The sequence below is a fragment of the Mobula birostris genome, chromosome 8, assembly GCF_030028105.1.
Source record: "Mobula birostris isolate sMobBir1 chromosome 8, sMobBir1.hap1, whole genome shotgun sequence".
Taxonomy (NCBI): domain Eukaryota; kingdom Metazoa; phylum Chordata; class Chondrichthyes; order Myliobatiformes; family Myliobatidae; genus Mobula; species Mobula birostris.
In genome coordinates, this window is record NC_092377.1 from 116,860,756 (window position 1) to 116,888,412 (window position 27,657).

Consider the following 27,657-nt stretch of genomic DNA (forward strand, 5'->3'; position numbering starts at 1 on the left):
TCCAACAGCCATATTAGAACTAAGGGTCACAGGTCCTGCAGGTATATTGGAATTAATATATACAGGTGGTGCAGGTACATTGGAATTAATGAAATAGAAACTGCAGGTACATGATGATAAATAGACAAAGGTCTTATAGCTGTATCGGGATTAATACACACAAATCTACAGCTTTAGTGGAGTTACTAGATCTAGGTCCCGATGGTAGAATGGAATCAAAAGACACTGGTCCTGCAGGTATATTGTAATCAATTGACACATCCTAAAGCTATATTGGAATTAATAGATCCAGGTCCTAGAGCTATAGATGTAGGTCCTGCAGGGATATTGAAATCAATAGAGCCAGGTCCTGCAGGTATATTGGAATCAATAAACACAGACCCTGCAGGTATATTGATCTTCCCCCTAACCCTCTAACCCATCTGAGCTAAACCAGTGTTAGAGGGTCCTGTCTCTGTAATCATTATCTTGCTGTATTCCATCATACACTGGGTGTGGGAATTGGATTCCCATTCACAAAGTTACAATGAAATTGAATAGTTTCTAACAGGGAATCTGCAGTGGTTTGATGTCTGTTGCTATAGATTTACAGCCTGGGTCTTCAGGCAATATTGAGGTTGTTTGTATTCATTAGGACATATAACTGCCTCAACAACAACACCACGACTAGGGGCGGGTTTATGAAACAGATGGGGCAGTGGGAGTTTCCAGAATAGCTAAGGGGGTGGAGCATGGTATCAGTCAATGTATGTCTGTGAATTACAAAAAAAAAAGCATCTATTCCTTCATTCAAATTCCGCCATAGGACATGTGTCTGTTAACCTCGATGCAAATTGGACCTGAGCCTATTCATTCCAATATACCTGCAGGACCTGTACCTACTCATTCCAATATCTTACGGGACCTGTGCCTGTTTATTCCAATAAACCTAGAGGACCTGTGCTAATTCATTCCAACATAGCTATAGGATCTGCGTGGTTGCCTCATTACTGGGGGATGTAGAAGCTTTGGAGAGTATGCAAGGGAAATAAACCAGGATACTACCTGGATCACCCAGGGGACACAAGAGGAAAATGAGACACACACACACACACACAGACACACACACACTCACACATAGACACACATACACTCACACACATATAAACTCACATTCACACACACACACATACACACACAGACACTCACACACAGAGAAATAGACACACACACACACATACACTCACACACTCACACACACAGATACACACACACACACACACACACACACACACACACACTTGGACACAGATGCACAGAAGACACATATTCACACAGAGACATGCCCACACTCAGACACAGGGGATACAGGGGTCAACACTGAGACCTGGATTATCAGTGGAACTGTAGAGATACACACAGAATCCATCCTGATATGCATAGACCCATTGGAGCTGTACCTGACTTCAGCAAAGGCAGTGAGTGCTCGTAACTCAGATTTATGGTTCTAATAACCATGGGACGTTGTGGAAAATTTGAAAGCTGGATGTATTGTGAGCGATCGTATCTTGCAGTGAGAGGAACAGCATAATTCACTGATTCACCCCTCCTCCTTCACCACGACACATTAACACCACCAGTACTAGGGCTTCTTACACTGACAGCTCACTGAAATACACCTGCATACATTTTCACTTCAACAGTACATCTGAATTTTCATGCTTTCCTGTCTCTGTGATCCCCTTTGACCCTGCATCCCCCCCCCCGTCTCCTCTGTGACCCTCTCTGCCCCGACATCACTCCCTGTCTCTGTGACGCCTCTAGCTCCTACACCCCTCCCCTCTCTCCCTGTGTCTCACCCTCTGCTTCTCTGAATTAGTACACTCTTTCTCCTTCCTCACCCCTCCCTCTTTTCTCCCTTCCCCCGATTTCATCCTTTCACCCTCCCCCCTCTACCTCCACCTCTCTATTTCTCTCTCCTCTCAGACTTTCCATAGCTTCCCCTCCCCGCTGTCTTCCACTTCCCCTCTCCTACCTTTCTCTCTCCCTCTCTTTCCTCTACTTCTCTCACACCTTTTCTCTGACCCTCTCCCCTTCTCTCCCTTCCCCTTACCTCACTCGCTTTCTTCCTCCTCTCTCTGCCCTTACTTTCTATGTCAGAAAGGAGGATAAGGTCCTGCCTCTCAGACTGCCCTGAAGGGGTTAAAGCAACAGGGAGATTTTAGGTAGGATTGAAATTCAGGCTTCATTTACCTCCTACGGACATTTAGATATGATTTATTTTTAAAGAACTCTGAATGCAGAGAGATAATCGACTTCGGTGCAGCAAACCATTACAAGAAGCGAATAAAAAGCCAATCTGCACTCAGCTCTGATTAACCCCTTCAGCACCCAGTCCAGTGGAATTGGTCTCTGCGGGGGCCATCTCAGCAGGAAGGATTAAGCCTTTCAACTCTGCTTTCCAAAGATAGTTATTTCCAAGTACTCAATGTGGAGTTCATGGTCAGATACATGTCCGTGTGAGCACAAGCACAATGAAAAATGTAGCTCCATCAACATCACAGATAACACAGTGTCAGAGACACAACATTCACTAGAAAAACATCAATTAAACTTAATTTATACACCATGAATATAAAATTTACAAGCAAGAACACAATTGGAATGTCTGTTTCATGCAAAGTGGTCACGGTGTTGCTGTACTGAAACAGTGGTTAGAGTTGTGCTGGTTGGTTCAAGAACTGAATGGTTGAAGGGAAGGAGATGTTCCTGAACACCCCGTCTTCAGGCTTCTGTACCTCCTGCCCGATGGGTGCTGTGACTGGGTGGTGGGGATCTTTGATGATAGATCTTGTCTTCCCACGGCACAGTACTCCCTCCTTATCGTCCTTCTCACACAGCTCCCTCATCTCCGCCCCTCCACCAGCATTCCCCCTCATTCTGACCCATAACACTCCCTCCTCACCCCCTCCCACAGCTCTCCCTCCTAATCCCCTCCCACAACGTACCCTCCTCACCATCTCTCCCGCAGTGCTCTCTCCTCATCCCGTCCCACATCGTTCCCTCCTCACTGTCCCTCCCATAGCATTCCCTCCTCACCCCCTCCCACAGCTCTCCGTCCTCACCCCTTCCACAGCTCTCCCTCCTAATCCCCTCTCACAACATACCCTTCTCACCCTCTCCCTCAGTGTTCCCTCCTCACCCCATCTCACAATGCTCCCTCCTCACTATCTCTCCCATAACATTCACTCTTCACCCCTTCCCACAGTGTTCCCTCCTCACCCCTCCCACAGCGTTCCCTCCTCATGGCTCCCACAGTGTCCCCTCCTCTCCCCCTCCTGCAACGTTCCCTCCTCACCCCCTCCCACAGCATTCCCTCCTCACCGTCCCTCCCAGTTTTCCCTCCTCACCCCCTCCCACAGCGTTCCCTCCTCACCCCTCCCTCCCATAAACCTCTGACCATCGTTGGGAGGAACCACAATATGACCTGGTGTTAATGGCACATTTTGGGATTTAATTTACAGCTGGAGAAAGTGATCCAGTCAATAAATCTGTCTCATACCTGCAGCCATTAGCAGGAAGCCAGGGACATTAACAATATCTCGACATTAATTAAAACGACAAATTATCTTAAATTAACATCAGGCAGTACATTTGCTCTGTAATCATATCCACTCAAATCTGTATCAGGGTCTTTCTGTCAATGTAACAAAGGTCTTTGATGCCCTGAAACAATTACCACCCCCCCATGCCGATTTCAGACATGGGGAGGGCCTTTATTCTGTGCAAAGCCTCACACTTGACTGAGGGTGGCGGGGTGAGGGGGTTCATTAGCTCACTAATCTAACGTTAGCAATTTACACACTCCATGATACCGGGCACTGTGCTGTAACCGTGTTGCCTGTCTCACCCCACCCACAACACGGCACTGACCCCTTATCGTCCGTCCCTCAGCACTCCATCCTCACTGTCCCTCCCTCAGCACTCCATCCTCACCCCCTCCCTCAGCACTCCATCCTCACCCCTCCCTCAGCACTCCATCCTCACCCCCTCCCTCAATGCTCCATCCTCACCCCCTCCCTCAGCACTCCATCCTCACTGTCCCTCCCTCAGCACTCCATCCTCACCCACTCCCTCAGCACTCCATCCTCACCCCCTCCCTCAACGCTCCATCCTCACCCCCTCCTTCAACGCTCCATCCTCACCCCCTCCCTCAGCACTCCATCCTCACCCCCTCCCTCAATGCTCCATCCTCACACCCTCCCTCAACGTTCCTTCCTCACCATCCCCTCCCACAGTGTTCCCTCCTCACCCCCTCCCACAGTGTTCCCTCCACACCCCCTCCCAAGCATGGTAATTCTCTCCTTACTGCCCCACACCCACAGTGTGACAAGTTGTTGCTGTGGGAGGTGGGGGCTACATGGACAGAACTCAGGGTGTGTGTGGGATGCGTAATCGAGAGTGGAAGCGGGCGTGTAAGGAATTTATGTAAGGAGTGAGAGTAAGGGGGAGTGTAAGGGGATGTGTGTGTGTGTAGTGGGTGGTGTTGGGGGTCTGTAAGGTGGATCAGTGAAAGGCTGGAGCCAGGAAGATCCCAGTTTGGATTGTTTTTAGTATGGACACATCAACTGATATTTTTTCTCCCTCTCCCCCTCTCACTTTCTCTCTCTCTTTCTCTTTCCCTCCTCACTCTCTCCCCTTCTTCCTCCCTCCTCACCTCTCTATCCATCCATCCCCCCCTCCGCTCTCCCTGCTCCATCCCCCTCTCCGCTCTCCCTCCATCCATCCCCCTCTCCGCTCTCCCTGCTCCATCCCCCTCTCCGCTCTCCCTGCTCCATCCCCCTCTCCGCTCTCCCTGCTCCATCCCCCTCTCCGCTCTCCCTGCTCCATCCCCCTCTCCGCTCACCCTGCTCCATCCCCCTCTCCGCTCTCCCTGCTCCATCTCTCCGCTCTCCCTGCTCCATCCCCCTCTCCGCTCTCCCTGCTCCATCCCCCTCTCCGCTCTCCCTGCTCCATCCCCCTCTCCGCTCTCCCTGCTCCACCCCCTCTCCGCTCTCCCTGCTCCATCCCCCTCTCCGCTCTCCCTGCTCCATCCCCTTCTCCGCTCTCCCTGCTCCATCACTCCGCTCTCCCTGCTCCATCCCCCTCTCCGCTCTCCCTGCTCCATCCCCCTCTCCGCTCTCCCTGCTCCATCTCTCCGCTCACAGCGCTGAAGGATGACCGTTTCAGCCTGGTGTCCTTCACCAACCAGCAGGTACGTGTTGCACTCTCCGATGCCCGGCTGGAGGACGAGGGTGGGTACTACTGCCAGCTCTATACTGAGGACACACACCACCAGGTCGCCGTGCTCACTGTGCTAGGTAAGTCCGCCCACCTCCCGAGACCCCAGCTCACTCCCTCCTCCACTCCCACACCAGTAGTGGGATTTAATCCCGGGCTCTCAAGGGCTGGGGGAGGTAAGTGAGTCCTTGGAAATATTCCTCAGCAGCTCAGTCCACAGGGTGTCCTGCAAACTGTGGAGGGTTAACATGTGATGGTTCTGACATGGACTCTTTCCTAAATGGGGAACAAATTCAGAAATTAGAGGGGCAAAGGGTCCTGGGATCCTCGTGCAGGAATCCCTAAAAGTTATCTTGCAGGTTGCATCGGTGGTGAGGAAGGCAAATGCAATGTTAGCATTAACTTCCAGAGGACTAGAACAAGAAGCAGGATGTAATGCTGAGGCTGTATAAGGCACAGGTAAGACCACACTTGGAATATTGTGAGCCGGTTTGCTCCCCGTGTCTTAGAAAGAATGTGCTGGTATTGGAGAGGGCTCAGAGGTGGGTCACGAGAATGATCCCAGGGATGAAAAGGTTATCATATGAGGGGCATTCGTTGGCTTTGGGCCTGTACTCATAGGAGTTTACAAGAAGGATGTGGGAGGGGTGTGGGACAGGTGGCAGAGATGGAGTGCCAGGGACGGAATAGTGGTGCGGATGCAGACACTCCGAGCCTGGAGACGCCAGGCAAGTCATTTGATTCCAACAGATGGTTTATTGATCATTACAGAATATCTCTCTGGTGCCTCCTGGTCTTTCCCCTCTCCCTTCCCCTTTTCCCAACCATGATTCCCCTCTCCCTGTCCCCTTCCCACTCGCAGTCCACAAAAGAGACCCTGATCAGAATCAGGTTTATCATCACTCACTTGTGTCATGAAATTTGTTTTTTTGTGGCAGCAGAACAGTAACATTACTACTGTACTGTGCCAAAGTCTTAGGCAGCCAGGCTCGATGTGTATGTCCCTAAGACTTTTGGGTAGTACTATGTATGTTTATAAAATGACTGTTTATGAAAGGGATAAAAGTTTAATTTGTAAATATCTATTTTCACCTGGCCAATTGTCTGCTCCACACATCAGTCTGAAGCCAAGATAAATTGGTTTATTAGTCACATGTTGAAGTTTGGATAAGTACATGGATTGAAGGGTTATGGTGGGCTTTGGTCCAGGTGTAAGTCCATGGAACTACACAGGATAGCATTTCTAGATGGGCCAAAGGACCTGTTTCTGTACGGTAGACCTCTATGACTCTGTACCAGGGTAGTAGAAGGGAAAACAATAGCAGAACGCTGAAGAAAGTGTTACAGTTACAGAGAGAGTGCAGATCAGGCGGTCAGTAAGATGCAAGTCCATAATGGATTATATTGTGAGCACAGGAGTACACTTCATCCTGCCGGATGAATCATCTCATAACAGAAGGGTGGCAGCTGCCCCTGGGCCCAGTGCTACGTTTTCAGGCTTCTGCATCTTCCGCCCAGTGGGAGGGAGAGAAGAGAGACTGTCTGGGTGGGTGGGGGCCTTTGATTACACTGACTGCTTTACTGAAGCAGTGGAAAGTGTAGAGAGTCCAGGGAGAGGGGGCTAGTTTCTGTGACGTGATGAGCTGTGCCCACAACTCTCACCAATTTATTGTGGTCACAGGCAGAGCAGTTTTCATCCCAAGACGTGATGCATTCAGATAGGATGCTCTTTGTGGTGAATCTGTGAACATGAGTGAGGGTTTAACAGGAACATATCAAATTTCCATTGCCTCTGAAGAAGTTTGACCAGCTTCAAGTTCCTGGGTGCCAACATCTCAGTGAATCTATCCTGGGCCCAGCATATAAATGCAAAGAGAGCATCTCTGTATGTTTTTCGAGGTTTGGTTTGTCATCAAAGACCCTGAAAATTATCTACAGATGTAGAGTGGAGAGCATTCTGACTGGTGGTATCATGGCCTGGTGTGGAAACTCCAAAACACAGGATCACAAGAGACTACAGAGACTGGTGGGGCTAGCCAGTTCCATCCTGGAATCATCTCTCCCCACTACTCAGGACATCTATCTACAAGAAGTGGTTCTCAGGAAGCTGGCATCCACCATCGAGGCTATGCCTACTGCTCAGTGCTCCCATCGGGCAGGAGGTATAGGGGCCTTACCTCAAGGTTCAACAATTTCTTCCACACTGCCGTCTGATTCTTCAACTAACCTGAAAAATCTCAGACACTGTAACACTTGAACTCTATTACTCTCAACTTCCACTGATGCTGTTATGTTTATTTTTGTGTATTCTGTGGTATCAATTGCGTATAATTTATGTCAACATAAGTTCATATTCACTGGCCACTTCATTAGCTACCGGAATGGAACCAGATTTGGACTTCTGTTACTGTATCCATCCACTTCAAGGTTCAATGTGTTGTGTGTTTGGAGAAGCTCCTTTCACCAGTATTGTAACGCTGGTTATTTGAGTTACTGACTGTCACCTTCCTGTCAACTTGAACCAGTCTGGTGATTCTCCACTGACCTCTCTCATTGACAAGGCATTTCACCTACAGAACAACTTTTGTAAAAACTTTTTGCACCATACTCCAGAGATGGTTATATGTGAAAGTTCTGAGAAAGCACCCCACCCTGGCACCTTCATGGTCAAAGTCACTTCGATCACATTTCATCCCAATTCTGATGTTTGCTCTGAACAACAATCGACCTCTTGAACTTTCCTGCATGCTTTTATGACTTGACTTGCCGCCACATGATTGACTGATTAGATATTTGCATTAATGAGCAGATGTACAGGTGTACCTAATAAACTGGCTATTGAGTGCAGGTTATAGATAAAGTTAAGAGGCTCTTAGATGAATGTGCAGAGATTTGCATATTGTGCAGGCAAAGACTAGTTTAGCCTGTGTTTAATAACTAGTTTTATCTGCTCAGCACAACATTGTAGGCTGGAGGGCTGTTCATTCCGCACTTACCTTTCCTAGTGTGTCAATGGAGGGAGACTAATCCCAGCATGCTCAGCAGCACAGAAATAGCTCTATTAAACCACCTTGCCAGAGGCAGGTTGAATGTTTGAAGGAAATGGTTTAGCACTCAGAAATAGTTTAGAGATAACAGTTTTAGAAAATGAAGTATCTTTAAATATTTAATTAAAGAGCACCTCAGAGGTCAATGGTTTTAGGGAATGCAAACTGAATTATTGGTGTGGTGAATTGTCTAGTAGGAGAGGGTTATCTTATGGAGTTTTAATTGGCCAATTCAAAATACACTGATTTATTCATAAATCCATTTATTTCCCAAGTTTCTGCCCTGTGTGATTGTCTGTGTGTCTGCGCCTTGCCAGGAGACAGATGATTATTAATTTGCTCTGTGGATAGCGAATGTTCAGTTCAAATACTGAACATTGCAACACCAAAACACAGAACAGGAAGCATAGGACATAATGCATAGAACATGGGACATAGAACATGGGACATACAGCATAGAACATGGGACATAGAACATAGAACATGGGACATAGAGCATAGAACATGGGACATACAGCATAGAACATGGGACATAGAACATAGGACATACAGCATAGAACATGGGACATAGAACATGGGACATGGGACATACAGCATAGAACTTGGGACATACAGCATAGAACATGGGACATAGAGCATGGGACATACAGCATAGAACATGGGACATAGAGCATAGAGCATAGAACATGGGACATACAGCATGGGACAAACAGCATAGAACATGGGACATAGAGCATGGGACATACAGCATAGAACATGGGACATAGAGCATAGAACATGGGACATACAGCATAGAGCATAGAACATGGGACATAGAACATGGGACATACAGCATAGAACATGGGACATACAGCATAGAACATGGGACATACAGCATAGAGCATAGAACATGGGACATACAGCATGGGACGAACAGCATAGAACATGGGACATAGAACATGGGACATACAGCATAGAACATGGGACATACAGCATAGAGCATAGAACATGGGACATAGAGCATGGGACATACAGCATGGGACGAACAGCATAGAACATGGGACATAGAACATGGGACATACAGCATAGAACATGGGACATAGAACATGGGACATACGGCATAGAACATGGGACATAGAACATGGGACATACAGCATAGAACATGGGACATACAGCAGAGAGCATGGAACATGGGACATAGAACATGGGACATACAAAATAGAACATGGGACATACAGCATAGAGCATAGAACATGGAACATAGAAAATGGGACATACAGCATAGAACATGGGACATACAGCATAGAACATGGGACATACAGCATAGAGCATAGAACATGGGACATAGAACATGGGATATACAGCATAGAACATGGGACATAGAACATAGAACATGGGACATAGAGCATAGAACATGGGACATACAGCATAGAACATGGGACATACAACATAGAACATGGAACATAGAACATAGAACATGGGACATGCAGCATAGAACATGGGACATAGAACATGGGACATACAGCATAGAACATGGGACATAGAACATAGAACATGGGACATAGAGCATAGAACATGGGACATACAGCATAGAACATGGGACATACAACATAGAACATGGAACATAGAACATAGAACATGGGACATAGAACATAGAACATGGGACATACAGCATAGAACATGGGACATAGAGCATAGAACATGGGACATAGAACATAGAACATGGGACATAGAGCATAGAACATCGGACATACAGCATAGAACATGGGACATACAGCATAGAACATGGGACATAGAGTATAGAACATGGGACATACAGCATAGAACAAGGGACATACAGCATAGAACATAGGACATAGAACATAGGACATAGAACATAGAAAATGGGACATACAGCATAGAACATGGGACATACAGCATAGAACATGGGACATAGAGCATAGAACATGGGACATAGAGCATAGAACATGGGTCATAGAACATGGGACATAGAGCATAGAACATGGGACATACAGCATAGAACATGGGACATACAGCATAGAGCATGGGACATAGAACATAGAACATGGGACATAGAGCATAGAACATGGGACATGCAGCATAGAACATGGGACATAGAACATAGAACATGGGACATACAGCATAGAACATGGGACATAGAGCATAGAACATGGGACATAGAACATAGAACATGGGACATAGAGCATAGAACATCTGACATACAGCATAGAACATGGGACATAGAGCATAGAACATGGGACATACAGCATAGAACAAGGGACATACAGCATAGAACATGGGACATAGAACATAGGACATAGAACATAGAACATGGGACATACAGCATAGAACATGGGACATACAGCATAGAGCATGGGACATAGAACATGGGACATAGAGCATAGAACATGGGACATACAGCATGGGACATACAGCATAGAGCATAGAACATGGAACATAGAAAATGGGACATACAGCATAGAACATGGGACATACAGCATAGAACATGGGACATACAGCATAGAGCATAGAACATGGGACATAGAACATGGGATATACAGCATAGAACATGGGACATAGAACATAGAACATGGGACATAGAGCATAGAACATGGGACATACAGCATAGAACATGGGACATAGAACATAGAACATGGGACATAGAACATAGAACATGGGACATACAGCATAGAACATGGGACATAGAGCATAGAACATGGGACATAGAACATAGAACATGGGACATAGAGCATAGAACATCGGACATACAGCATAGAACATGGGACATAGAACATGGGACATACAGCATAGAACATGGGACATAGAGCATAGAACATGGGACATACAGCATAGAACAAGGGACATACAGCATAGAACATGGGACATAGAACATAGGACATAGAACATAGAAAATGGGACATACAGCATAGAACATGGGACATACAGCATAGAACATGGGTCATAGAACATGGGACATAGAGCATAGAACATGGGACATACAGCATAGAACATGGGACATACAGCATAGAGCATGGGACATAGAACATAGAACATGTGACATAGAGCATAGAACATGGGACATGCAGCATAGAACATGGGACATAGAACATAGAACATGGGACATACAGCATAGAACATGGGACATAGAGCATAGAACATGGGACATAGAACATAGAACATGGGACATAGAGCATAGAACATGGGACATAGAACATAGGACATAGAACATAGAACATGGGACATACAGCATAGAACATGGGACATACAGCATAGAACATGGGACATAGAACATGGGACATAGAGCATAGAACATGGGACATAGAGCATAGAACATGGGACATACAGCATGGGACATACAGCATAGAGCATAGAACATGGGACATACAGCATAGAACATGGGACATAGAGCATTGAACATGGGACATACAGCATAGAACATGGGACATACAGCATAGAACATGGGACATAGAACATGGGACATAGAACATAGAACATGGGACATAGAGCATAGAACATGGGACATAGTGCATAGAACATGGAACATACAGCATAGAACATGGGGCATAGAGCATAGAACATGGGACATAGAACATGGGACCTACAGCATAGAACATGGGTCATAGAACATGGGACATAGAGCGTAGAACATGGGACATACAGCATAGAACATGGGACATACAGCATAGAGCATGGGACATAGAACATAGAACATGTGACATAGAGCATAGAACATGGGACATGCAGCATAGAACATGGGACATAGAACATAGAACATGGGACATACAGCATAGAACATGGGACATAGAGCATAGAACATGGGACATAGAACATAGAACATGGGACATAGAGCATAGAACATGGGACATAGAACATAGGACATAGAACATAGAACATGGGACATACAGCATAGAACATGGGACATACAGCATAGAACATGGGACATAGAACATGGGACATAGAGCATAGAACATGGGACATAGAGCATAGAACATGGGACATACAGCATGGGACATACAGCATAGAGCATAGAACATGGGACATACAGCATAGAACATGGGACATAGAACATAGAACATGGGACATAGAGCATAGAACATGGGACATAGTGCATAGAACATGGAACATACAGCATAGAACATGGGGCATAGAGCATAGAACATGGGACATAGAACATGGGACCTACAGCATAGAACATGGGACATAGAGCATAGAACATGGGACATAGAACATAGACATGGGACATACAGCATAGAACATGGGACATAGAACATGGGGCATAGAACATAGAACATGGGACATAGAGCATAGAACATGGGACATAGTGCATAGAACATGGAACATACAGCATAGAACATAGGGCATAGAGCATAGAACATGGGACATAGAACATGGGACCTACAGCATAGAACATGGGACATACAGCATAGAACATGGGACATACAGCATAGAACATGGGACATAGAGCATAGAACATGGGACATAGAACATAGAACATGGGACATACAGCATAGAACATGGGACATACAGCATAGAACATGGGACATAGAACATAGAACATGGAATGTAGAACAAAGAACATGGGATGTAGAGCATAGAACATGGGTCTGAGAGCATAGAACATGGCACATAGAGCATAGAAGATGGGATGTAGAACATAGAACATGGGATGTAGAACATAGAACATCGAACATAAAACACAGAACACAGAGCATAGAACATAGAGCATGAGGTGTAGAGCATAGGACATAGGACATCAAATGTAAAATGCGGTACACATATAATGGAGCAGAGGACATAGAACATAGGGAATAAAACACAGAACATGGGACACATCAAACATAGGAAATAGAACATAGACGTAAAGTGCAGAATATAGAACAGAGAACAGTACAACACAGGAACAGACCATACTAATTAAGCTAATGACACCTCATTGCCTCTGTCTACACAATGTCCACATCCCTCCATTCCCCACACATTCATGTGTGTGTCTAACACACTAAACCCCTCTGTCTACACAATGTCCATATCCCTCCATTCCCACACATTCATGTGTCTAACACTAATCCCCTCTGTCTACACAATGTCCATATCCCTCCATTCCCCACACATTCATGTGTGTGTCTGACACACTAATCCCCTCTGTCTATGGGTCATGGGAGACAGACAAGTGGGTCACAGTCAGGAGGGGGAAGGGGAAGAGTCAGGTACTAGAGAGTGCCCCTGTGGCCATATCCCTTGACAATAAGTACTCCCGTTTGAGTACTGTTAGGGGAGCTGGCCTACCTGGGGAAAGTGACAGTGGCCGTGCCTCTGGCACAGAGTCCGGCCCTGTGGCTCAGAAGGGTAGGGAAGGGAAGAGGAAGGCAGTAGTGATAGGGGACTCTACAGTTAGATTATGAAGACACGTAGTCCTCTTTTATTGTCATTTAGTAATGCATGCATTAAGAAATGATGCAATATTTGATACAATATCCTGTGTCACAAAACACAGGACAGACCAAGACTGAAAAAACTGACAAAAGCACGTAATTATAACATATAGTTACAATAGTGCAACAATACCATAACTTGATGAAGAAGTCCATGAGCACAGTAAAAGTTCAAAGTCTCTTAAATGTCCCACATCTCACGCAGACGGGAGAGGGAAGAAAAACTCTCCCTGCCACGTCAACCACAGTCCGACTCTGGGTCATCCGAAAACTTCGAGCTCTGATCAGCTCTCCGACACCGAGTACTGAGCGCCATCTCTGTCTGAACAATTTGACCTCAACCTCGGTCGCCAAAAGCAGGCAAAGCTGGGGATTTTGAGGCCTACCCTCCGGAAGATTCCCGACCACACAGTAACAACAGCAGCGAATGAGTGTTTCAGAGATTTCTCCAGATGTTCCTCTGTGCTTTCACGTCTGTCTCCATCAAATCAGAATTGTCCACAGCCCCTATTTAACGGATACGATATCATTTTTCACCGGAGAGCTGCATACGCAGGCGCGCTGCCCTCTCTCCTCCCGCCTTAGCTAGGGGGTCAGACAGACGATTCTGTGGACGCAGGAAAGAAACTCGGATGGTAGTTTGCCTCCTAGGTGCCAGGGTCCGGGATGTTTCAGATCGTCTCCAAGATGTCCTGAAGTGGGAGGGAGAACAGCCAGAGATCGTGGTACATATTGGTACCAATGACACAGGTAGGAAAAAGGAAGAGGTCCTGAAAAAAAGAGTACAGGCACTGCCTGTGTCACGCGACAGTGAGAATAGGAATAGAATGAGGTGGAGGATAAATGTGTGGGTGAGGGATTGGAGCAAGTATTCAGATTTCTGGATCATTGGGACCTCTTCTGGGGCAGGTGTGACCTGTACAAAAAGGACAGGTTGCACTTGAATCCTAGGGGGACCAATATCCTGGCGGGGAGGTTTGCTAAGGCTACCGGGGAGAGTTTAAACTAGAATTGTTGGGGGGTGGGAACCGAACTGAAGAGTCTAGGGAAGAGTCAATAGCTTTACCGGGTGTTTTTTTTATTGGCTACCCAACAGTAACAGGGATATGGAGGAACAGATAGGGAAACAGATCCTGGAAAGGTGTAATAATAACTGAGTTGTCGTGATGGGAGATTTTAATTTCCCAAATATCGATTGGCATCTCCCTAGTGCAAGGGATTTAGATGGGGTGGAGTTTGTTAGGTGTGTTCAGGAAGGTTTTTGACACAATACATAGTTAAGCATACAAGAGAAGAGGCTGTACTTGATCTGGTATTGGGAAATGAACCTGATCAGGTGTCAGATCTCTCAGCGGGAGAGCATTTTGGAGATAGTGATCATAATTCTATCTCCTTTACAATAGCATTGGAGAGAGATAGGATCAGACAAGTTAGAAAAGCATTTAATTGGAATAAGGGGAATTATGAGGCTGTCAAGCAGGAAATTGGAAGCTTAAATTGGAAACAGATGTTCTCAGGGAAAAGTACGGAAGAAATGTGGAAAATGTTCAGGGGATATTTACGTGGCATTCTGCATAGGTTTATTCCAATGAGACAAGGAAAGGATGATAGGGTACAGGATCTGTGGTGTACAAAGGCTATAATAAATCTAGTCAAGAAGAAAAGAAAAGCTTACAATAGGTTCAGACAGCTAGGTAATTTTAGAGATCTATAAGGCTAATAGGAAAGAGCTTAAGAAGGAAATTAGGAGAGCCAGAAGGGGCCATGAGAAGGCCTTGGCAGGCAGGATTAAGGAAAACACCAAGGCATTCTACAAGTATGTGAAGAGCAGAAGAATAGGACCTATCAAGTGTGACAGTGGGTAGGTAGGTATGGAACCGGAGGAAATAGCAGAGGTACTTAATGAATACTTTACTTCAGTATTCACTACGGAAAAGGATCTTGGTAATTGTAGTGATGACTTGCAGCAGACTGAAAAGGTTGAGCATGTAGATATTAAGAAAGAGGTTGTGCTGGAGCTATTGGAAAGCATCAATTTGGATAAGTCGCCGGGACCGGATGAGATGTACCCCAGGCTACTCTGGGAGGCGAGGGAGGTTCCAGAGGATTGCAGGGTTGCAGATGTTGTTCCTTTATTCAAGAAAGGGAGTAGAGGTAGCCCAGGAAATTATAGACCAGTGAGTCTTACTTCAGTGGTTGGTTAGTTGATGGAGAAGCTCCTGAGAGGCAGGATTTATGAACATTTGGAGAGGTATAATATGATCAGGAATAGTCAGCATGGCTTTGTGAAAGGCAGGTCGTGCCTTACAAGCCTGATTGAATTTTTTGAGGATGTGACTAAACACATTGATGAAGGAAGAGCAGTAGATGTAGTGTATATGGATTTCAGCAAGGCATTTGATAAGGTACCCCATGCCAGGCTTATTGAGAAAGTAAGGAGGCATGGGATCCAAGGGGACATTGCTTTGTGGATCCAGAACTGGCTTTCCCACAGAAGGGAAAGAGTGGTTGTAGACGGGTCATATTCTGCATGGAGTTCGGTCACCAGTGGAGTGCTTCAGAGATCTGTTCTGGGACCCTTATTCTTCATGATTTTTATAAATGACCTGGATGAGGAAGTGGAGGGATGGGATAGTAAGTTTGCTGATGACACAAAGGTTGGGGGTGTTGTGGATAGTGTGGAGGTTACAGCAGGACATTGATAGGATGCAAAACTGGGCTGAGAAGTGGCAGATGGAGTTTAACCCAGGTAAGTGTGAAGTGGTTCATTTTGGTAGGTCAAATATGATGGCAGAATATAGTATTAATGGTAAGACTCTTGGCAGTGTGGAGGATCAGAGGGATCTTGGGGTCCAAGTCCATAGGACACTCAAAGCAGCTGTGCAGGTTGACTCTGTGGTTAAGACGTACGGTGTATTGGCCTTCATCAATCGAGGAATTGAATTTAGGAGCCAGAGGTAATGTGGCAGCTATATTGGACCCTGGTCAGATCCCACTTGGAGTTCTGTCAACACACATCAAAGTTGCTGGTGAATGCAGCAGGCCAGGCAGCATCTCTAGGAAGAGGTACAGTCGATGTTTCAGGCCTTTGTTAGGACGGGTCTGACTGTAGTCGACTGTACCTTTTCCTAGAGATGCTGCCTGGCCTGCTGCGTTCACTAGCAACTTTGATGTGTGATGCTTGAATTTCCAGCATCTGCAGAATTCCTACTGTTTGGAGTACTGTGCTCAGTTCTGGTCACCTCACTACAGGAAGGATGTGGAAGCCATAGAAAGGGTGCAGAGAAGATTTACAAGGATGTTGCCTGGATTGGGGAGCACGCCTTATGAGAATAGGTTGAGTGAACTCGGCCTTTTCGCCTTGGAGCAACGGAGGATGAGAGGTGACCTGACAGAGGTGTATAAGATGATGAGAGGCATTGATCGTGTGGATAGTCAGAGGCTTTTTCCCAGGGCTGAAATGGTTGCCACAAGAGGACACAGGTTTAAGGTGCTGGGGAGTAGGTACAGAGGAGATGTAGAGGTAAGTTTTTTACGCAGAGAGTGGTGAGTGCGTGGAATGGGCTGTCGGCAATGGTGGTGAAGGCGGATACAATAGGGTCTTTTAAGAGACTTTTAGATATGTACATGGAGCTTAGAAAAATAGAGGGCTATGGGTAAAGCCTAGTAATTTCTAAGGTAGGGACATGTTCGGCACAGCTTTGTGGGCCAAAGGACCTGTATTGTGCTGTACTTTTTCTATGTTTCTATGTTTCCTCAACATCCCCGATTCTAAACGCTAACCTGACCTCAAATCCCCCACATCTCTGTCCCTAGACCACAACCTGACTCCTAACACCCCTTAAAACCATCCTTCCAATCTCGATGGAAGCCACTGTTATATGATTCTGTGTCTACACAACGTCCATATCTCTCCATTCCCCACACATTCATGTGTGTGTCTGACACACTAATCCTCTCTGTCTACACAATGTCCATATCCCTCCATTCCCCACACATTCATGTGTGTGTCTGACACACTAATCCCCTCTGTCTACACAATGTCCATATCCCTCCATTCCCCACACATTCATGTGTGTGTCTGACACACTAATCCCCTCTGTCTACACAATGTCCTCATCCCTCCATTCCCCACACATTCATGTGTGTGTCTGACACACTAATCCCCTCTGTCTACACAATGTCCATATCCCTCCATTCCCCACACATTCATGTGTGTGTGAGCCTCTTATACACGTCTATCATATCTGCCTCCACCACCAGCCCCTGCAGCCCATTCCAGGCACTAAGCACTCTCTGCATAACAAACCTGCCTCTCACATCTCCTTTAAACTTCCCTCCTCTCACCGCATGTGCATCTCCTTTAGTGTTAGACATCTCAACACCAGGAGGAAATGCCAGCAGTCTCTCTATGCCCCAGATAATCTTAGAAACTTCTGTCCAGACTATGGCTTGGATGGTGAGGGTCCTCAGTGATGGATGCTGCCTTCTTGAGGCATCGGCCCTCGAAGATGTCCTCGATGGTGGGGTGGGTTCTGCCAGTGATAGACCAGTCGAGGTCCCAATCTCTTGTGATCCTGTGCTTTGGAGTCTTTATACCAGACAGAGATGCAGCCAGCCAGACTGCTCCCCACTCTAATTCTGCAGAACCCTGCATGAACGTTAGACCATGAAACCATCAGGTATAAGAGCAGAATTCGGCCATTCGAGTCTGCTCCACCATTTCATTATATCAGATCTATTTAACTCTCACCCCCATTCTCCCGCCTTCTCCCCTTAAACTTTCATGTCCTGAAAGGACCTATCAACCTCCACTTTAAATATCCCCAATGACATGGGCAATGAATTCCATAGGCTCACCACGCTCTGGCTAAAGAAATTCCCTCTCATATCTGTTCTAAATAATCGTCCCTCTGTTCTGAGGCTGTGTCCTCCGGTCCTCAACTCCCCCACCATAGGAAACATCCTCTCCACATCCACTCTATCTGTGCCCTCTGGTCCTAGACTCTTGCACTACAGGAAACATCCTCTCCACATCCACTCTATCTGTGCCCTCTGGTCCTAGACTCTTCCACTACAGGAAACATCCTCTCCACATCCACTCTATCTGTGCCCTCTGGTCCTAGACTCTTCCACTACAGGAAACATCCTCTCCACATCCACTCTATCTGTGCCCTCTGGTCCTAGACTCTTCCACTACAGGAAACATCCTCTCCACATCCACTCTATCTGTGCCCTCTGGTCCTAGACTCTTCCACTACAGGAAACATCCTCTGCACATCTACTCTATCTGTGCCCTCTGGTCCTAGACTCTTCCACTACAGGAAACATCCTCCCCACATCCACTCCAATTTGGTCTTTTAACATTCAATAGGTTTCAATGTGATCCCCCTCATTCTTTTAAATTGCAGCATGTACAAGCCCAGAGCCATCAATCACTCATCATACAATCACCCTTTCATTCCCAGAATCATTCTCGTGAACCTCCTCTGAAATCTCTCCAACGTCAGCACACCTTTCTTAAATAAAGGGCGAAAAGTGTTCACAATACTCCAAGTGCAGTCAGATCAATGCCTCAAATTAAAGCCAACATTATACTTATATTCTAGTCCTCTTGAAATCAATGCAGACATTATATTTGCCTTCCTTACCATTGACTCAGCCTGCAAATTGACCTTTAGGGAATCCTACACAAGCACTCTTAAGTCCCTTTGCACCTCTAATATTTGCATTTTCTCCCCATTTAGAAAATAGTCTACACTTTTAATCATTTTCACAAAATGCATGACCAGAAACTGCCCAACATTGTATTCCATCTGCCACTTCTTTGCCCTTTCGTTCCAAGCCCTCTCTAGCCTCCCTGCTTCTGAAAGGTTTAGAGGGATATGAGCTAAATATGGGCAAATGGGACCTGAGTAGATAGGAATCTTTGGAGAGAGAGAGAGAGAGAGAGAGAGAGAGAGAGAGAGAGAGAGAGAGAGAAAGAAAGAAAGAAAAAAAAGAAAATAGCATGTGAACTCCCTCCAAGAGAGGTCACAGATGCAGAGGGCATTGGAAACCTTCCTAGGAAGGCTGTGACACCCACTGTGATTGTCAGAAGCTGCCTGTGTATTTATGAGGTACAAGAAATGAAGCTGTGATTTAATTGCTCAGTCAAGTGGGAATAATGTCTGCTTCTCTGTGATTACACCCCGCTCATCTAATCAGCAATCTCAGAATGTTTCCTCAAGGGTGAATGGATTTTCTTTCCTTGTGGCTTGCTAGTAATGGCCAAGCCTGGAACATTCCCATCGCTCGGAAACAGTGTGATGAGGAGAGTACAAATCCTTTTCTCCAGAGGCAGGTGATGGTCTGGATGCACCAGCCTTTCCCACAGTGTCCCCTCCCACAGTACTCCCTCCTCACCACCCCTCCCACAGTGTTCCCTCCTCACCCCTCCCACAGTACTTCCTCCTCATCACCCTTCCCACAGTGTTCCCTCCCACAGTACTCCCTCCTCATCACCACTCCCACAGTTCCCTCCTCACCACCCCTCCCACAGTGTTCCCTCCTCACCCCCTCCCACAGTGTTCCCTCCTCAACCACTCACACAGCATTCCCTCCTCATCACCACTCCCACAGTGTTCTCACCCCTCCCACAGTGTTCCCTCCTCACCCCCTCCCACAGCGTTCCCTCCTCATCACCACTCCCACAGCATTCCCTCCTCACCACCCTTCCCACTGCGTTCCCTCCTCACCATCCCCTCCCACAGTGTTCCCTCCTCAACCATCCCCTCCCACAGTGTTCCCTCCTCACTGTCCCCTCCCACAGCGTTCCCTCCTCACCACTCTTCCCACAGCATTCCCTCTTCATCACCACTCCCACAGTGTTCCCTCCTCAACCACTCACACAGCATTCCCTCCTCACCCCTCCCACAGCTTTCCCTTCTCACCCCCTCCCACAGCATTGCCTCCTCTGTGATGCTGTGTCCCTGAGGTAAATTTGCCGATATAACTCCCGTGGGAACATTTCAGTCATGTTCTGTCAAGTGAACAGGGTCCTGTCAAAGGTTCTGGGCCCAGAACGTCGACTGTACTTTTTTCCATCGATGCTGCTTGGCCTGCTGAGTTCCTCCAGCATTTTGTGTGTGTTGCTCGGGTTTCCAGCACCTGCAGATTTCCTCTTGTTTGTGAAAAGAGGTTATAGTCAGGGGAACGGGGCAGGTGGGGGCCAGCCATGGTTCAGAGAGAATGGCAGAACAGCTGGAGGGTGCAACAGCCTCAGTGCCGATCCTTCGATGGCCATTCTTGACAGACAGTCAGCGGCCTTTGGTGTGTGGAGAATCGTGTCTCTCCAGCTTGACTGTTTTGAAGAGATGACCAGCCGGATTGATAAAGGGAAGGTTGTAGATGTCATTTACATGGACTTCAACAAGCCTGGCCTGCAAGAAGAGATTATTCTCTCATCTCCCCTCTTCCATCGGGCAGAAGGTACAGAAGTCTGAAAGCTCTACCACCAGGCTGAAGCACAGCTTCTATCCTGCTGTTGCCAGACCTGAACAACGTCTTGTCCAGCAAGATAGACCTTTGGCCTCACAATCTATCTTGTTATGCACTGCCCTTTCTCTGTAACTGTGACACTTTATTCTGCATTCTGTTTTTGTTTTTGCTTGTTCTACCTCAGTGCTCTGTGTGATGATCTGATCTGTATGAGCAGTATGCACCACAAGATTTTCTCTGGATTCTCAGTACATGTACAATAATAAACCAATTCCAATCAAGGATGAATCCCATTCCCAGTCCAATATGTCCATCCATGGCCTCCTCCACTCTCGGGATAAGGCCACACTTAGGTTGGAAGAGCAACACCTTATATTCCATCTGGGTAGCCTCCAACCTGACGGCATGAACATCGATTTCTCGAACTTCCAGTAATGTCTCCACCCACACCCCTTCACCATTTCCCATCCCCGTTTCCCTGTCCCATGTTACCTCCTTCCCACCCATCACCTCCCTCTGGTGCTACCTTCCCCCCTTTCTTCTCCTCCATGGCCTTCTATCTCTTTCACCAATCAACTTCCTAGCTCTTTCCTTCATTCCTCCCCCTCCAAGTTTCACCCATCGCCTGGTGTTTCTCTGTCCACTCCCCCCCCCCACCTTTCAAATCTACTCCCCAGCTTTTTCTCCAGTCCTGCAGAAGGGTTTCAGCCCAAAATGTTGCAGCTTGGCCTGCTGAGTTCCTCCAGCATTTTGTGTGTGTTGCTCGGATTTCCAGCACCTGCAGACTTTCTCTTGTTTGTGATCCACTGTCATTTGTCATATATGTTAATAATCTGGATGACGCCAAGTCTGCAGAAGACGGCAAAATTGTTGGCAAGCTGGACAGTGAAGAGAGTGTCTACGGTTACAACAGGATCTGGATCTACTGGGAACTGGGTTAGATGGAAGTTAGGTGCCAAGTGTTACATTTTGGTAACTTAAACCAAGACAGGACTTTCACAGTGAATGGCAGGCCCCCAGGAAGTGTTGTAAAACGAGAGACCCTGGGGTACAGGTACACGGTTCCCTGGGGGGTGATGTAGAACGGAGAGACCCAGGGGTACAAGTACACGGTTCCCTGGGGGGGTGATGTAGAACGAGAGACCCTGGGGTACAGGTACACGGTTCCCTGGGGGGTGATGTAGAACGAGAGACCCTGGGGTACAGGTACACGGTTCCCTGGGGGGGTGGTGTAGAATGGAGAGACCCTGGGGTACAGGTACACGGTTCCCTGGGGGGTGATGTAGAACGGAGAGACCCAGGGGTACAAGTACACGGTTCCCTGGGGGGGTGATGTAGAACGAGAGACCCTGGGGTACAGGTACACGGTTCCCTGGGGGGTGATGTAGAACGGAGAGACCCAGGGGTACAAGTACACGGTTCCCTGGGGGGGTGATGTAGAATGGAGAGACCCTGGGGTACAGGTACACGGTTCCCTGGGGGGTGATGTAGAACGGAGAGACCCAGGGGTACAAGTACACGGTTCCCTGGGGGGGTGATGTAGAACAGAGAGACCCTGGGGTACAGGTACACGGTTCCCTGGGGGGGTGATGTAGAATGGAGAGACCCTGGGGTACAGGTACACGGTTCCCTGGGGGGGGATGATGTAGAACAGAGAGACCCGGGGGTACAGGTACACGGTTCCCTGGGGGGGTGATGTAGAACGGAGTGACCCTGGGGTACAGGTACATGGTTCCCTGGGGGGTGATGTAGAACGGAGAGACCCAGGGGTACAAGTACACGGTTCCCTGGGGGGGTGATGTAGAACAGAGAGACCCTGGGGTACAGGTACACGGTTCCCTGGGGGGGTGATGTAGAATGGAGAGACCCTGGGGTACAGGTACACGGTTCCCTGGGGGATTGATGTAGAACGGAGAGACCCTGGGGTACAGGTACACTGTTCCCTGGGGGGGGTGATGTAGAATGGAGAGACCCTGGGGTACAGGTACACAGTTCCCTGGGGGGGTGATGTAGAACAGAGAGACCCCGGGGTACAGGTACATGTGTTCCTGAAAGTGGTATCACACTTAGACAGGGTGGTGAAGAAGGTGTCTGTCGCACTGGCCTTCATCTGTCAGGACACTGAGTACAAGAGTTGGGACATTACGTCACAGCTGTACAGAACATTGATGAGACCACACTTAGAGTATTGTGTACAGTTCTGTTTTCCCTGGAGTGAAGGAGGCTGAGTGTGACCTTATGGAGGTTTATAAACCAGCACATCACAGGAAAACCCCTTCCCACAGCTGAGCACATCTACAAGGAGCAAGGCCACAAGGAAGCAACATCCATCGTCAGAGATCTCCCATCTTTCAGGACGTGCTCTCCTCTCACTGCTACCATCAGAGTGAAGGTACAAGATCCTTAGGTCCCATAACACCAGGTTCAGGAATAGTTATTACCCTTCAGCCATCACACTCCTGAGTAACTTCACTCACCTTAACCCTGAACTGATACCACAGCAGTGGAATCATTTTCAAAGACTCTCCAATCCATGTTCTCAACATTATTTATTACCTATTTATTTGTGATTGTTATTATTTGTAATTTTTGTATTTCCAGTTTGAGTTCTTTTGCACATTGGTTGTCTCTGTGTGTAGTTTTTCATTGATTCTATCATATTTCTCTGATCCATCTAAAAGAATGCCTGCAAGAAAATGAATCTCAGTGTAGTAAATGGTGACATATATATATATGTATATGGATTTCAGCAAGGCATTTGATAAGGTACCCCATGCGAGGCTCATTGAGAAAGTAAGGAGGCATGGGATCCAAGAGAACATTGCTTTGTGGATCTAGAACTGGCTTGCCCACAGAAGGCAAAGAGTGGTTGTAGATGGGTCACATTCTGCATGGAGGTCGGTGACCTGTGTTATGCCTTCTGGAACCCCTAACTCTTCGTGATTTTTATAAATGACCTGGATGAGGAAGTGGAGGGATGGGTTAGTAAATTTGCTGATGACTCAAAGGTTGGGGGTGTTGTGGATAGTGTGGAGGGCTGTCAGAGGTTACAGTGAGACATTGATAGGATGCAAAACTGGGCTGAGAAGTGGCAGATGGAGTTCAACTCAGATAAGTGTGAAGTGGTTCATTTTGGTAGGTCAAATATGATGGCAGAATATAGTATTAATGGTAAGACTCTTGGCAGTGTGGAGGATCAGAGGGATCTTGGGGTCTGGGTCCATAGGACACTCAAAGCTGCTGCGCAGGTTGACTCTGTGGTTAAGAAGGCATACGGTGCATTGGCCTTCATTAACCGTGGGATTGAATTTAAGAGCCGAGAGGTAATGTTAGAGCTATAAAGAACCCTGGTCAGACCCCACATGGAGTACTGTGCTCCTTTCTGGTCACCTCACCACAGGAAGGATGTGGAAACAATAGAAAGGGTGCAGAGGAGATTTACAAGGATGTTCCCTGGATTGGGGAGCACGCCTTATGAGAATAGGTTGAGTGAACTCGGCCTTTTTTCCTTGGAGTGACGGAGGATGAGAGGTGACCTGATAGAGGTGTACAAGATAATAAGAGGCATTGATCATGTGGATAGTCAGAGGCTTTTTCCTAGGGCTGAAATGGCTAGCATGGGAGGACACAGTTTAAAGGTGCTTGGAAGTAGGTACAGAGGAGATGTCAGGGGTAAGTTTTTTACACAGAGTGGTCAGTGAGTGGAATGGGCTACCGGCGACGGTGGTGGAGGTGGATACGATAGGGTCTTTTAAGAGACTCCTGAATAGGTATATGGAGCTTAGAAAAGTAGAGGGCTATGGGTAACTCTCGGTAATTTTTAAGGTAAGGACATGTTTGGCCCAGCTTTGTGGGCCGAAGAGCCTGTGTTGTGCTGTAGATTTTCTATGTTTCTACGTCTATATGTATTTTGCTCGATGATTTACTTTCAACTTTGATAAGGGGTAGAGATAAGATGGATGGACATAGTCTTTTCTTCCAGGGTCAGGGAGTCCAAAACTAGAGGGCACAGGTTAAAGGTGGAAGGGGAAAGATTTAAAGGCGATCCGAGGGGCAGTTTTTCCACACCGAGGGTGGTGGGTGTGATGGAGTGAACTGCCAGAGGAAGCGGTAGTGGTGAGTACAACTGCATTTCAAAGACTCTTGGACAGGTACATGGATGGGAAATGTTTAGAGCAGGGTTCTCAACCTTTTTAATGCTATGGACCCCTACCATTAACCGAGGGGTCCATTGAACCCAGGCTGGGAACCCCTGGTTTAGAGTGGTATGCACAAAATGGAAACAAATGTGCCTCGGTCAGGTACGCATCTTGGCCTGCATAGCCAAGTCGGGCCAAAGGGAGTGTTCAGAGCTCTTTGACCGTATGAATCGAATGTGTTGGGGTGTACATCGGACAAAACGTCACACCACCCGTCTGTTGCTTGTCCAAGCAGGATTTGCAGACATCTGATTGGGAGTTGCTCAGGATGAGACAGGATGTTGAAAGTGGGGTGAACAGGATCAAAAACATCCCAACTTGTAGAAGGTGAATGACATTTGTACAAAGGGTCTTCTGTGCAAATGGATCACAGGACATGTCAGTCAACGGGTGTATGTATGTGTGTGGGTGGGTGTGTGTGTGTGTGTGTGACTGTGTGTATGTGTATGTGTAAGTGAGTGAGTCTATGTGTGTGTGTGTGTTTGTGTGTATGTGTGTCTTTGTCCAGTGTAGTGTGTGCGTATCTCTCTGTGTCTATAGGTGTTGGTGTCTATGTGCACATGTGTGTGTTTGTGTGTCTGTGTGTGTGGCTGTATGTGTGTGTATGTGTGTGTCTGAGAGTGTCTGTGTCTAAATATGTGTATGTCAGTGTGTGTCTATGTGTATACTTGTGTGTCTGTGTGGGAGTGTGTATGTGTGTTTGTGTGTGTGTGTGAGTCTGTGTGATTCTGTAAATGTGGAGAGAGAAATTTGTGTCTCAACTCATTGATAGGATCTGGTCCAATCCAACATTTATCACTCCTCCCTCCCCCCTTGCTCACCCTTGAGAGGATGGGGGGATCGGGGTGAGGGCCACACATTGAAACACTGCAGTCCGTGTGGGATAGAGGACGGGGGTGAGAGACACACATTGAAACACTGCAGTCCGTGTGGGGTAGAGGATGGGGGTGAGGGACACACATTGAAACACTGCAGTCCGTGTGGGGTAGAGGATGGGGTTAAGGGACACACATTGAAACACTGCAGTCCGTGTGGGGTAGAGGATGGGGTTAAGGGACACACATTGAAACACTGCAGTCCGTGTGGGGTAGAGGATGGGGGTGACGGACACACATTGAAACACTGCAATCCGTCTGGGGTAGAGGATGGGGGTGACGGACACACATTGAAACACTGCAGTCCGTGTGGGGTAGAGGACGGGGGTGAGGGACAGACATTGAAACACTGCAGTCCGTGTGGGGTAGAGGACGGGGGTGAGGGACAGACATTGAAACACTGCAGTCCGTGTGGGGTAGAGGATGGGTGTGAGAGACACACATTGAAACACAGCAGTCCGTGTGGGGTAGAGGATGGGGGTGACGGACACACATTGAAACACTGCAGTCCGTGTGGGGTTCAGGATGGGGGTGACGGACACACATTGAAACACTGCAGTCCGTGTGGGGTAGAGGATGGGGGTGAGGGACACACATTGAAACACTGCAGTCCGTGTGGGGTAGACGATGGGGGTGTGGGACACACATTCAAACACAGCAGTCCGTGTGGGGTAGAGGATGGGGGTGAGGGACACACATTGAAACACTGCAGTCCGTGTGGGGCAGAGGATGGGGGTGTGGGACACACATTGAAACACTGCAGTCCGTGTGGGGTAGAGGATGGGGGTGACGGACACACATTGAAACACTGCAGTCCATGTGGGGTAGAGGATGGGGGTGACGGACACACATTGAAACACTGCAGTCCGTGTGGGGTAGAGGATGGGGGTGACGGACACACATTGAAACACTGCAGTCCGTGTGGGGTAGAGGACGGGGGTGAGGAGAGACACACATTGAAACACTGCACTCCATGTGGGGTAGAGGACGGGGGTGAAGGACACACATTGAAACACTGCAGTCTGTGTGGGGTAGAGGACGGGGGTGAGGGACAGACATTGAAACACTGCAGTCCGTGTGGGGTAGAGGATGGGGGTGACGGACACACATTGAAACACTGCAGTCCGTGTGGGGTAGACGATGGGGGTGACGGACACACATTGAAACACTGCAGTCCGTGTGGGGCAGAGGACGGGGGTGAGAGACACACATTGAAACACTGCAGTCCCTGTGGGGTAGAGGACGGGGGTGAAGGACACACATTGAAACACTGCAGTCTGTGTGGGGTAGAGGACGGGGGTGAGGAGAGACACACATTGAAACACTGCAGTCCGTGTGGGGTAGAGGATGGGGGTGACGGACACACATTGAAACACTGCAGTCCGTC

General features: G+C 47.5%; 1 protein-coding gene across 4 annotated transcripts in view; it reads left to right on the forward strand.

The window, feature by feature from the left end:
* cadm4 (cell adhesion molecule 4) overlaps nucleotides 1-27,657 on the forward strand; it is a 289,714-nt gene that overhangs the window by 51,001 nt on the left and 211,056 nt on the right. For all 4 annotated transcript variants that reach the window (XM_072265997.1, XM_072266000.1, XM_072265996.1 and 1 more), the window contains exon 3: nucleotides 5,187-5,339. In XM_072265997.1, the coding sequence (XP_072122098.1) occupies nucleotides 5,187-5,339 (153 nt within the window). The remainder of the gene's footprint in view (nucleotides 1-5,186; nucleotides 5,340-27,657) is intronic.